This window comes from Gracilinanus agilis, chromosome 4, assembly GCF_016433145.1.
Source record: "Gracilinanus agilis isolate LMUSP501 chromosome 4, AgileGrace, whole genome shotgun sequence".
Lineage (NCBI taxonomy): Eukaryota > Metazoa > Chordata > Mammalia > Didelphimorphia > Didelphidae > Gracilinanus > Gracilinanus agilis.
This window is the reverse complement of record NC_058133.1, coordinates 360712450-360726887: the sequence shown is the minus strand read 5'-3', so window position 1 is coordinate 360726887 and position 14438 is coordinate 360712450. Positions and strand designations below refer to the sequence as shown.

Here is a 14438-nt window from a genome sequence, read left to right as displayed (position 1 = left end):
TTTGATCTTCATAATAATCCTGTAAGGTAGATGTTGTTATAGTACTATTTTAGAGTTGAGGAAACTGAGACAAACAGAGGTGAAATGACTTGTCCGGGGTCATACAGTTAGTAATTTTACCAGGACAGATTTGAACCCAGTTCTTCTTGACTCCAGGCTCCTATCAACTGCCACTTAGCTGCTAATTCTAGCAGCAAACCTGTTATCTTCTGCTTAAACACTTTCAGTGATAGCAGTAGTGGGAAGTTTATTATCTTACATGAAAATGAAAATTTGTTTATTCGATTGTGGTTATCAGACTGTGGGCTCCTAGAGAACAGAGAATCCCCAGCATTTAGCACAATTCTGACACAGTATCTGCTTAATAATGTTTACTACTGGACTAATGAATAGATCTAGTAATTGGAAACTTGTTTTTCTTATATTAAGCTAAAGTTAGTTTCCCAGTAACTTCCATTAATTGGTCCTACTTTTGCCCTCTATTATAAGAAGAAATCTTCCTCTACCATATGACAGCATTTCTGGTGTCCCCTCAAGCCTTCTTTTTTCCCAGGTCAAAGAATCCAATAATTTTTTCATCTTCTTGTTAGTATTTTCATACTTCTTACCATCTCAGATCATATTCCTCTGGAAACACTTTGGTTTGCCAGTTATCTCCATAAAATGTGGCACAAAATCCTCCAAATGTGGCCTGACTAGCAAAGACTACAATAAGTCTAACATCAGTTATAATCTGTTTTTGATTTTGTAAACTTTCTCCCTGTCTTGGGTATGTTTTACTAGTAATGTGCAAAAAATAAACTTAGCTTTTATCACATGAACTATTGTAAATTCAGGTCTCTAGCATCCTGCACTTACACAATTGCTTTATTTAAACCCAAATATAGGACTTACTTTCTGTAAACTGTCAGGGGTTCCATATTGCTATGAGCTTTTTTCCATGATCAAAAAAATGCAAATACTTTTGATTATAATATTTTAAAAGTTCACACATGTCCTGATAGTGACTTTTTGAATAGCAGCTTTTAATATGTAATTAGCCTTAAATGATTTACAGTAAATGATGGCAGAAATGGCACAGATAATAAAATCCAGTCAATTCAATCCAATAAACATTAGATGATTTCAATCTTCCTGGTGAACAAAACTTTAAATAGAATTAATGAGAAGTCAGAGTGGCTGAGGCCATTATCCACAGCAGGTAGAAGACAGATAAATCTTCCTCTCAAGAACACAGCCTTTCCATCTTCTAATGGTAACTCCTAGGCTGGGTGCCAGGGGTGTACTACATCTGCTATGGTTGAAATGGAACTGTACTAACTTTGAAACTGGCTCCATCCATATTAAAAATGAGACACAGAAAAGGCTAGAATAAAAAGATAAGTGGGGGAGCAAACATGCTAGAGATTATTGAATGGGGGGAAAGAAATATTCTATCTCTGGCTGAGAGTCTGATGAGAGCAGCACAAGGTTAAAAAAGCAGTAGAAACAAGTAGCAGAATTCAAAAGGGTCACTGGTGACAAATAAATTATAATGCGATATATTTTAAGGAATAAAATGGCAATAATGTTATGTTTTAGGAAAAATTTAGAGCATATTATTTTAAAAAATACATACAAAATTATATTCGTTATTCACCACACAGCCATAGACCCATAGAGATATGTTCTATTAACAATGAATAGCTCTCCAAGTATTCAGGCCGTACAAGACTATCGTTCCTTCCCCTGTTCCTCTTTACCTCACCCTATCAGGCACTTGTAAAAACTATATGTATTAAGAAGGAAGGTGGTTCTTTATATGGCACAACAAATAAATTACTTAAATGTAACCACACCTTCTAAAGAAATCAGAAAGAAAAAAAATCAAGTATAGGCTGTTATTACTCTATTTATAATTACTGCATAATGGGAAAAACAATTTATAATTAAATCAAGTGCATATTAATATCAAACATAATAGGGCTGAGGATGGACTTCATATTTACTGTCTAAAGTCTAACCTAGCTAAATTTAGAGAGGTTCATTATGAGGCCGATGACGTTTTCTACCACAGCAACTCCTAAAGAATATTCATTAAGTTAGAGAAAGGCAGTATCCACACTGATGAAATTATAGATCCTTGATATAATGAAACACCAAATTATCAAATATTAAAAATAATTTACCTTGATTTTTCTCAGCTTCTTCTACAGACCCAATATATTTAGTTGACACTTGATGATTATCTAATGAGGGGTCCAGTGCATACCCTAATAAAAGAAGGACAGACTGTCATCTGAAATTTTAGCCAGTCACAATTTTATAATATATAATTAATTGCATAAATAAAATGTCATGTCCTATTTCCTCAACTAAAATGCAACAAAAAAGCCTCTTCACTTAATAGTTATCACCTTTCCTTGTTGTATATTTCCAGGAAGTCCACAAACAATTCCTAGTCTAAATTACAAAAAGACCATGGCAGAAAAGAATAGAAACTATTCTTTCAGGAAATTAATAATCACTCTAAAATGACTAAGATCTTTGTTGGTTTTTTTAAACCTTTGTTTAGTTTCTAATAGCATTGTAAAATACATACATGCACAAACACACATATATAACTACAGTAAAAAGGTTCACTCATAGGATAGTAATTACCTTTAATTATTCATTGATATCCACTATAATATCAAGGTTTAGTTAGGGGGAAAAAGCAAATATATTTCTTAAAAAATATTTTACATGAAAGAGGGTGGGGGAAGAGAAATTAAAAAAAACAACGTACATTGTTCTACATTTTGAAAAAGCTCATTTCTTTTTTTGGCAAGAATATTTTTCATTTCCTACCCTCAAGTAACAGTATATATTTGTAATAGCCTCAGATCTGAGTTATTTAAATGGTAGGTGAAATGTGTGAATATAATCATTCAACTAATTTACAAATATATTACTTATAGGTTTCTAAAGGATTTTGGAAACAAAGAAAAAACTACTAAATACTCATAAGCAAATAATACGCTCTGTAATATTTTCTTTTAAGCATCTGCCACTCAACCTTCTAAAGGTAACTTAATTTCTAGTAAATCATAAACCACCAAGGCTATAACTTGTTTCCACAGAGAATTTACAAAGAATTTTTTAATATAGATACTTTTCAGACTATAAGGGGGGTGGAGGGGAATGGGATTAGGAATAGTAAAAGTGTGTACCTTTGTGAATAAATGTAACTTGATGGGTTTTTGTTCTTCAGCTAAAGTTTGCTCAGTGAAGACTCTGCTTTCGCAGAGAATCAAGATTTAAGTCAAACATACTTCATAATAGGTTCTTAATAAGCTAAATGGTACAGGTGCTCAACTCACCCTCTTGACATGCTAGAATAGAACCAACCACCTGGCTATTAGTTCATTTGCATTTACTTTTCAGCATTAAAATATTTTCTTAGCCAGAAGAGATAGCTTGATGGTAGGAAAGCAGCTTTGGAGTAGAATCCCTGAAATCACAGGTTCAAATCCCATGAGTCAATTTAGTCTTTTATTCCTTTAATGTACAGAAAATTTCACTGTACATGAACTTTTTGAATGAGACTTTAAAGATTTTTAAAAAAATTAAGCTGATTACCCGCACTTAAAAAGCAATATGACTATAAAGACTTCTATGGGAAGTAAACTAGCCTTTAAAATTCATCTTTCTCTACATACATACCTGTGCACTAAAATTCTGGTATAGTAAATGAGGGGTTTTCTGGTTCTTCCTGCCTCAATGTATTTCCCAAATTCTGTTATAGTTCCTGTCTAGAAGGAATATATTCCTACTTCTCTGTTCACCACTATCACCAAAACCCTACCTTTTTTTATACCCTCTTTCTAACTTTTCTGCATGGAAAAAAAAAAGTAGAGTTCATAGGAATTATAAGAAACCTAAGAGATCACCCTCTAATCTTATAGATAGATGAGGAAACAAGCCCAGATTGGTTAAGTGACTTTCTTAGTCACATTGGTACTAAAAGTAAGAAGCAGAGTCAAAAGCAATTCAATCAGCCAACCAAAAGAATTTATTAAGTACTTGCTATGTGCAAGGCATTGTACTAAGCACTGTCAATGAAAAGAAAAAAAAAAACAAAAGTAGTCCCTGCCCTCAAAGAATTTATAGTCTAACAATAGGTGCCTCGCCCCCACCTCCCCAATGAACACAAAGTAGTTTTGAACTCCAATCTTGATTCCAAACCTAGTGCCATTTTCATTGCCTCATACAAAGTTCCCTCTATTTCCTAATTCTCTTACCTGCTTTCTTCAATGACTGTTCATTTCTAACCAACGCTACATTATGTATAAATAATAATATATAGCAGTAGGATTAAAAATGAATAAGTGGACCTAAAAGATAAATACTTCTTATTTTTCAAAGTAATGAAAACTATTTCTTGATTCCTCCTATTCAATTGTATTGAAAGTTAACTAACTACTCTTAAACAGAGAAGTATCCAGCCAAATGCGGAATAATACAACCATATTGCCAATTTGGATAACTATGTTATCATTCTTGAGATGAGTTTAAAATTACATAGTTTTTTCTTCTTTGTTATTATATTTTTCTTTTTCAAAAATTCAACTATTTTCTTGAAGTGGGTACAGTATAATTCTTTCACCATCAAGATAAAATAAAACAAAAGAGAAGTTCTTATCTCAAGAACTTATTAAGAATAAGCAATTAAGTCTGACTGAGATCTAACCTTAGAATTTGTTGTTCTATTCTACCATGCCTCACCCAATGAATATCTTTATTTTATTTATTTATCAATATACATAGTATATTTTCTCTTTTTGAAGCTTGTGTGCCTACTTAAAAGAAACAACAACAAAACAAAATCTATTAGCTTTTTAAAGTAAATTTGTTTGAAATGGGCCCAAGGTTACACAAATTTAAGATACTCTACAAACAGGAGAAATTATAATTTCTGCACCAAACTTCTAAACTCTCTAATTATGGTATAAGTGTTAGTACTTGAGGGAATAAAAGTCCAAACTCTACTAAATGATTTAACAAATCCATTTCATACTGTTATAAGTTTCAACTCTTGCCACAAAAAAGACTTTTGAGTTTGTAATTTCCCAAACAGACCTGTATTTTATGCCATTCATTTGACATTGCGCCATCTAGTGATAAGAGGTGAATCAAAGGCTATTCTTAAAAGAATGAGGTCATTTCTGATCTTGGTTCAAAAGCTAAGGGAATGACTAAATGTATCTCTCTGCTTGCTAAAGGAATACATATTGAGAAAAAAAAAAGCAAAGCAATTATTGTTGCCATTTGGCAGATATAGAAACTGAGGGTCAGAACAGTTAGGTGACAAGGTCAAATATTTCGTTACTAGAGTAGGTAGAGCTCAAATTCAGGTTTTTTGTTTTGGGGTCTAATGTGCCTTTTGCTATACTTATTTTGAAAACATAGCCTTTGGTTATGACATGGCTGCCAGGAATACTGTGGCAAGGAAAAAAAAGTCTACTTTAAGTTGAGTACTATAAGTAAATTTTAATATTAAATAATAGTCATATTTCAGATGAGAGTTCAGACATGGGGTGACTAGCTTATTTCATTAACTCATTTTTCCTTACATTATATAACAAAAGGAATCAATGGTGGATAGAGCTGAATAATTCTTTCAGAACTTATTTAGCATATGAAATAAGAACTGACTATGGCTTTTGTCTTTGCCTTAGAGCAAAAATCATCCTTTAAGACCTAGCTCAAATGTCTTTTCATACATAAAGACTACTTTGATTGGCCCCTCCATCAATAATGTGCCTATCCTTAACAAAGATTGTGAATAATAGTGCCTGCCAGCCTCATCTGCACAACTATCTGTGTATGCATCATATCCCCACAATGTAAAATCTATGAGGAGTTTAATATTTGTCTTTTTCCCAGGTCTTAGTATAATATACTGCACATTGTAAAAGTGCATGTTGATTAAAGTGATTACTATTGAAGCCTAAAAACTTTGTGTGGAAAGATTTCTAAGTTTCATTTTGCAATTCATTTTTCAGGAGGAAGAATAGAATAAATCATTCAATTTAGGAATGTCAATATATCACCTAAGTACTGCAAAGAAATCTGAATTAGGAGGCAGGAAAATTAGCTTCAAAACCTAATTTTGTGACTTACTTTTCCTAGACAAGGAAATTCCTTCTATCAATGCAAACTAGTGTCTTCTCTGTAATTTATGGTCTCAGAGAGTTGCACAGATTGCTAAGAGGTTAAAATACTCTCCCAGAAGCAATAGAGCAAGTTCATGTCAGAAAGAAAGACTTACACCCAGGTGTTCCTAGCTCCCACACCAGCTCTGAATCCACTACTCCATTCTGTCTGTAAGCAACCCATAACTATTTATTAATTCACAAAGGGAGATGCTATTTTAATAAACTCTAGAGAGTTTAGCAACAATTATTTCAAATGCTAATCTAAGTCTTTCTTATGTTCTAGCTTAAAAAAAAAGTAACAAACTAGATATGCAAATGGCACAAATTATGCTATTCAAGAACTCTAAGTTAGAAAGCCAGTAGATATCATTCTTCTATCATTGAGAAACATCCACTCCTTTAATTAGGTCAAACTATAAATCTTACCATAGGTTGCAAAAGTTCGTCTCTGCTGTTCAAACATGAAATCATTGATATGAGTTGGTTCAGCATATCCAGAAAGCATATTCCTAGGGGCAGCCATCTGCTGAGTCCTAAAGGGATTTTCTGGTCCAAACTGCAATATTACATGGAATTAAAACATAATTTAAAGAATTAGCAACATGCACGATAGCAGAAAACATTTTTTGCTGTATTCTGATGATATTCTGCTGACCAAAATATTTAATTTTGATTCTGTCAAGACTATCTTTTCTTTAGATATTTTAGGATTCCTTGGAGAAAAAGGAAGTTTAAAGACTCTATCCCTAAGATGAAAAGGCAAGATTTGATTAGCAAGAAAAAAACAATGTTCATATTCAAGAATTAAGATTCTCTTTGCATTTCACAGAAAAAAATCATTGTCATTTTGCTTTCTGCCTTAAATTGTTAAAAAAAAGTGAAAATAAAAATGCATGGTAAGCTTGGCTCACTGAAAGTAATGCAATCATACTTTTATTTATTGATTTGCTTAATCAAAGTATAACCTTTTAAGCACTTGGCTTTAGCATGAAAACCTATCTCACTTTGAGCAAATCTAATGAATAAAGTTTAGATTAACTATAAGACAACTGGTTAGAACAAAAGCTGAATGTTTGAGAAATCTCTGGGAAGGATTTTACAAATGTAAATAAAAGCAGAGTCTTCCAATGTCATTGCAAGAAAGAATGCTTTGTAAAGAATGGAAGCAATCTTGATAAGTGGTTAAGAATGTCAGTTTTTAGATTGTCAATAAACATTACAACATTAACTCTTGTTACATTAAATGTAAAATGACTATCCAGGGACCAACAGAACAACTAGGGGAGCTGAATCAGATACATATTGACATTTTCACTATAAATGAAGGCAGAAGACAAAAGGAATTTGTTGTTAGCTATAAGATTTGACTTGAAAGGCATTAGCAGAATTGGTTTTATCATGTCAAAAAACATCATTTGAAGAGACACTCAGTCATCTCATATTGCAGTATTCATGATGAACACAAGCAAAAAGAGGCCTATAAAGGCAGTTGCAGTTTATGTATCAACATATCTTGCAAAGGACAATGAGGTAGAGAAATTCTAAGACCTTCCAAATTAAATCAACATACAAACCTGAGTATTTTGTGATTTCAATGCAAAAGATGACAAAATATATGTGAACATATGGCAAAGAAATAAAAGATGAAAGAGGCCAAAGGGTTGTCAAGAATATAAGAGTCTCATGCCTATATATCATGAATATTTTGTTCAAAGAGACGGTTGAGAGGAGGGTGCTTGATATGGCAGTAACAAATAATACAATAAAAAGATGAAATGAATGTATCTTGACAAGAAATAACTTGTAATCAATGGAGGTATAATTTCTCGATCCATTGTTGAAGTTACTCCAGCACATACCATCTAAACAAATTATTGAAACCCCCACCCACCAAAAAAGAGGACGTGGTAAATCAAGGAGGAGATGCTGAAACGATCACAATTTTCTAGGGAAAATTTAACAAAAACAAAATGTCTCAGTCAGCAAACATGGGACTACTCTTTGCCAAGTGGAATGAAGTGGCAGCTAAAGGCAGTACAGTTTAAGATATAAATTCATTTGTAAAATCTTACAGATGAGGATGGTCATGGGTTATGACTATTACTACTTTGTAAAATACTGAGAAGTGGTAAGGAAAAAAGAGTACAGAAAGCTAGACAAGAGACTCAATTAGGACATATCTTTTCTCATGGATGCTTACAGATGAAATTGGAAGCAGGACAATGAAATGTTGAAATAAAAAAAAATTGTTGTTTTCTTAAAACAAACTATTTTCTCTATCAATCACAACTGTTCTTTAACTTTACAGTTCCTGATGTTAGGAAGAAGAAAGGATTAACAAAAACTGGAAGAATCATTGGGCCTAAGTAGGAATAGGTAAAGGAGATTTGTGATGGAGGTAATAATTTTCAAGCTGTCTCAAAGAAGGAAGGGATACCAAATAGGTAAAAAAAAGAAAAAACAAAAACAAAAACCATATTACTACCAATAAAAGGTGATTAATGATTCACATTCCTACACCATTAAAAAAATCTTTACAAGAATAGTCTATATGTCATCCTTGGATGAAAGCATGAGGATACAGTATGCCAGATTTTTTATAAATGATATTCCATAGCATACCACATCTTAAGAGTGATATAACTGACTAAAAGATGCTGAAAACCCAAGATTCCATTGTATTTACTGTTTGTTGATAATGAAAACTGGATGAGTCTGAGGAGCAAAATTGTGATGTAAAAAAAAGCCCTCCTGTAATAATAAAGTACCTCCCAAATACATATTAAAATAATATCAGATTTCTTGAAAGAGCAATAACAAAGATTCTCAAGAGGTAGAATAAAGGGAGGGAGAGAATTTGAAACTGAGCTTAAAAATTTTCTACATGCAATTGGAAAAATTAAATTTTGCATCATTCATCAGTATGTATATCTACGCCAGATACTAAAGATGGCCAATAAATGGTGTTTTCTAAAAAAGGCTGTTTTTGTATTTCCCCTCTAATATTATGTACAAATTCCACTGTTTGACATTTAAGTACTTTCACAGTGTGGCTCCAATCAGACTGAAATCATCACTTGCTCCCAACAAACTTACTCTGTGAATAATCTAAACTGGCCTATTTGCTATTCCTTATATGCCAGTTACATTCCTACTTCTGGGCTATTTACTACAGGCTACCCTATACCTGGAATGCGTCCCCTTTTTACTGCTGCCTCTTGAAACCCCAGTGCCCTCTAAGGTTCTTCAGCTGAAAGGAATACTTCCAACACAAAACCTTTCCTGATATCTGAAATTATTAAATGCTCCCCCATCCACTGATTTTACTATATGTTTCCTTATCTGTGTACATATTGTCTTCTTCATAGACTTAAGCTCCTTCAAGATATGATCTATTTTGTTGGCATCATCAGCACCTGGCACACGATACCTAGGACATACTAGATACTAAATGAACAATCAAACTGAACTAACACTATTATCTTTTCAGTGATAATATATAGTTTTGAATCACGGTCTATCAATCTCTTAAGACTTAAAAGTCACAAATCATTCATTCAATGGGCAATAGAGATGGGCACAGCAGGCATGGACTAGTTGAAACATACTATCAACAAATTAACTATACAAAAGCAGTGTTTAAAAAACACCAAAGCGATATATGAGCCCCCAAAAGAAACTAGGCTATCATGAATCAAGAACAACAAATAAATGACAGGCAGATCTATGTACTCCTGTTATTTGGAAATATTGCCAAGAAAGTTAAAGGAGGCTACAAGCACATTAAGTGGACCCAATATGGAGGATTTATTGGATGATATGTATAAGAGTAGCATAGGAGGGATGGATAGATTGCAGTCTATACTTTGAGAGGGAGTACCTACAATAGTTAGCTTATAGATCCAGTCAATTAAAAAAAAAAAAAAAAAAGAAGTGTGTGTGTGTGAGGGGGTGGTTTGTTGTTAGAAGGGTGGGATAAGGAGGTCAGATCCTTCACTGATATATAGAATTTCTGGTGCCAAACTTCCCTCCACAAACACTGACAAACTCTTTTGCAGTGTATACATAGTCTTAAAGAGTTGCTAGTAACAGAAAGGTTAAATGATAGTTAACACATTTATATAAGGGGAGGGAGAGGTGAAGCCAAGATAGTAAGAGTACAGTAAACAACTCACTTGTAGTCTTTCAACACTCCCCTACAAATAAATTTAAAATAACTCCTCAAATCAAATTTTGGAGAGGCAAAGAGGACAAAAGGGAAAAAAATAACAGGATGGAAGTTAATATAGTTAGTAATCATAACTGAACATAAATGGAAAGAGCTCATTCATAAAATGGAAGTGGATAGCAGAATGGATAAAGACCAGACTCCAACAATATGTTGTTTATTTGAAATGGAAAGATACATACACAGAGTGTTAAAACAAAAAGCTGGGCAGAACCTATTATGCTTCAGCTGAAGTAAAAAGGCAGGGAGAGTAATCATGATCTCAGACAAAGCAAAAATAAAAATAGACCTAATTATAAGAAACAACCAGGGAAACTGCATTTTGCTAAAAGGTACCATGGATAATGAAGTAATAGCAAATTTTTAAAGCAAAATTCTCTCATAAAGGTTTCATTTCTCAAATACACAGGAAAACAATCAAATTAATAAAAATAAGAGCCATTCCCCAATTGATAAATGGTCAAAGGACATTCACAGGCAGTTTTCAGAAGAAGAAATCAAAACTATCTTTAGATAAATAAATAAATAAGCTCTCTAACTTATTAGTGATTACAGAAATACAAATTAAAATGACTCTGAGGAATCACCCCACACCTATCAGAAATGATAAATGCTGGAGAGGATGAGGAAAAATAGGCCCATTAGTGAACTGCTGGTGGTATAGTAAAATGTTCCAACCATTCTGGAGAAGAATTTGAAACTTATGTATACCTTTTGGCCCAACAATACCACTACTAGGTAGGTACCCCAAAGAGATGAAAGAAAATGGGAAAAATAATATATGTTCAAAAATATTAGTAGTAGCTCTTTTTGTGGTGGCAAAGAAATGGAAAACTTGGGGGGATGCTCATCAATTGTAGAATAGTTGAACAAGCTCCACCATATGATTGTGATGGAATACCACTGTGCTATAATAATGGTGGTTTCAGAAAAAAAAACAAACATGGCTAGACCTATATAAAGTGATTGATTTCAATGACAAGGCAATTCCAAAGGACCCACAATGAAAAAAAAATTTCTACCTGCAGAGAGCACTAATAACATTGATTGCAAATTACATTTTCTTGCTTTTATTTATATGCAATATAGCTAAGTTGGAATATGTTTTTTTTTTTAAACCCTTACCTTCCGTCTTGGAGTCAATACTGTGTATTAGGGTAGGCAATGGGGATCAAGTGACTTGCCCAGGGTCCCACAGCTAGGAAGTGTCTGAGGCCAGATTTGAACCTAGGACCTCCCGTCTCTAGGCCTGGCTTTCAAAGCCACTAAGCTACCCAGCTGCCCCCCTGGAATGTTTTTTTTTTTTTAAAACCTTTGTACTTCGGTGTATTGTCTCATAGGAGGAAGATTGGTAAGGGTGGGCAATGGGGGCCAAGTGACCTGCCCAGGGTCACACAGCTGGGAAGTGGCTGAGGCCGGGTTTGAACCTAGGACCTCCTGTCTCCAGGCCTGACTCTCACTCCACTGAGCTACCCAGCTGCCCCTCCCCTGGAATGTTTTGCATGATTTCACACAGTATCATTTTGCTTGCCTTTGCTATAAGTGAAGAAAGGGAAAGAGGGAAGGAGAAAAATTTGTAACTCAAAATTAAAAAAAAAAAAGAATGCTAAAAATGAATAATAAATTTAAATTTAAAAATTTTATAAGGACTTTAAAGTTTACAAAATGCTCTATACAGGGTATCCCAAAGATCTTAGGGCAGTTAAAATTTTATTACTACACTAAGACTTTTGTAATATCTTGTATATAATTTGATCCTTCAACAATATGGACAGATGTATGCTATTATTTTTAATTTACAAATGAGATAAATAAGGTAGACAAAAGTTAAATGACTGGTCTAGGGTCATATAGCTAGTAAGTGCTTGAGTTCATCCAGATTCTCCCAATTCCAAGTCCAGCACTTTATTTCTTCCATGAATTTTTCTCTAGTGTAAACAATATGTGCTTTGTTCCAAAATATGATGAACATTGAAATATATGTACAACTAACATCATATTGCCTGCTTTCTTAAGGAAGGGGAGGAGTGCATGGGAGGGAGAGAATATGCAAAATGTCAGAAAATGATTATTAAAATTATATCAACATGTAATTTGGAAAAAATTAGAAAGAATTAAAAAATAAAGATACTCTATAGTTACAAATGATTGAATACCATGATTTGGGAAAAATCAAAATTATAACTAACCCCAAAGGCAATGGAAATGTGCATGGAGGTATAAGTACAATGCAGCATATTATCAATGATAACAAACTATTTTTCAAATAAAAAAGCTATCAAAGGCAGATGGGATAGTCATATAGTGAGCATGGGAGACAACAGGTGGATGGACTAATTGCTATACTAATAGATAACCTTAAAAGGTGAGCAGCTTGTCAAGAAGCCCAGGTATTTAGAAATCGTCTTATTGTGATCTAATACACAAGAAGGCAATTGCCTTTGTCAACTCAGAAGCTTGCAAAGGCAAAGCCAGAAAGAAATCTTTTTGAAATAAATGTTGCCCCAACTTTACACTTATTTGGCATGGATATGACTCTTCTTAAGACAGATTATGAAGGAAAAACCAAGAAGTTGCTATAATAAATGGAAAACTGTGATAATAAAAGAACCATGGGCAAGACTCTGAAAAGTACAAAGGGTTTTCTATGGAATACTGACTTAAAATCATAGGCAAGAATCATATTAGAGGAGAAGGTATGGAAGTAAGAAGCTGTGACACTGTAGTAGATATAACACTAGCCTACGAATAAGTTCTCTGCTTTGCCATTTACTATCCATGTGATATTAGGCAAGTCATTTGTCTCTGTTCCCTTTTCTTCATCTGCAAAACAAGGGAGTTGGATCAAATTATACCTAAGGTCCCTTCTACTTCTAATATTCTATGGTTAGAATTTATATTAGTGAACAGAACCATTTAAATGTGAATACACAAACCCATCTAAATATTTAAATTAAAATCCAGATTAGGAATAATGGAATATTTTATGTACTTTTAATAATTTTTTTTTGTTCTGGACCTGTGATTTAGTAGGACTTATGATTTTATTGGTGTTGGAATCCCTAATAAGAAAAGTCTCTCAAAGAAGACTGACTATTTGGCAACTAACAATCTTGGACTTAAACTTCAATTAAGTATAGCAAAAATTGATAGTAGAAAAGATATGTTAAATGGTACCAAAGCCAACCACTTCTCTTTATTTTCCTTTATAAAAATCAGAGATTAAGATAGTGACTCACTGTTCCTTGGAGATGCTCTTGAAATGATACAAATGCATCTTTATGCATTTCATCTGACTGACTGAAATGACAGTTAATTTTATGGGCTTCAATTAGTCTAAATTCAGAATGGTTTATCACTAGAGGGTTAACACAAAAGTATGAAATTTTGAGACTCCAGATACTTATGAAGACCATCTTCTAACTCATGAAAAAAGGGATAGTAATTTGTGTCAGTAGAGGAATAACCACATTGTTATGAATAACTCACATTTATATAGCCTTTTCAGTTTATTATTCCTTTTAGCACAATAGTATTCCATCACCCACATATACCACAGTTTGTTCAGCCATTCCCCAATTGAAGGACATACCCTCCTTTTCCAATTTGTTGCCACCACAAAAAGCGCAGCTATGAATATTTTCGTACAAGTCTGTTTATCTATGATCTCTTTGGGGTACAAACCCAGCAATGGTATGACTGGATCAAAGGGAAGGCATTCTTTTATAGCCCTTTGAGCATGATTCCAAATTGCCAGCCAGAATGGCTGGATCAGTTCACAGCTCCACCAGCAATGCATTAATGTCCCAATTTTGCCACATCCCCTCCAACATTCATTACTCTCCCCTTCTTTCATTTTAGCCAATCTGCTAGGTGTGAGGTGATACCTCAGAGTTGTTTTGATTTGCATTTCTCTAATTATTAGAGATTTGGAACACTTTCTCATGTGCTTATTGATACTTTTGATTTCTTTACCTGAAAATTGCCTATTCATGTCTCTTGCCCATTTATCAATTGGGGAATGGCTTGAT

The 14438-nt window shown here is 33.6% G+C and overlaps 1 protein-coding gene across 1 annotated transcript in view; it reads right to left on the bottom strand.

Moving 5' to 3' along the window:
* Positions 1-14438, bottom strand: part of CDC40 (cell division cycle 40) — a 64697-nt gene that overhangs the window by 26954 nt on the left and 23305 nt on the right. Inside the window, exons 3-4 of the mRNA XM_044676697.1 lie at positions 6606-6735; positions 2169-2252 (exon numbers count right to left, since the gene is read on the bottom strand). Of these exons, the coding sequence (XP_044532632.1) occupies positions 2169-2252; positions 6606-6735 (214 nt within the window). The remainder of the gene's footprint in view (positions 1-2168; positions 2253-6605; positions 6736-14438) is intronic.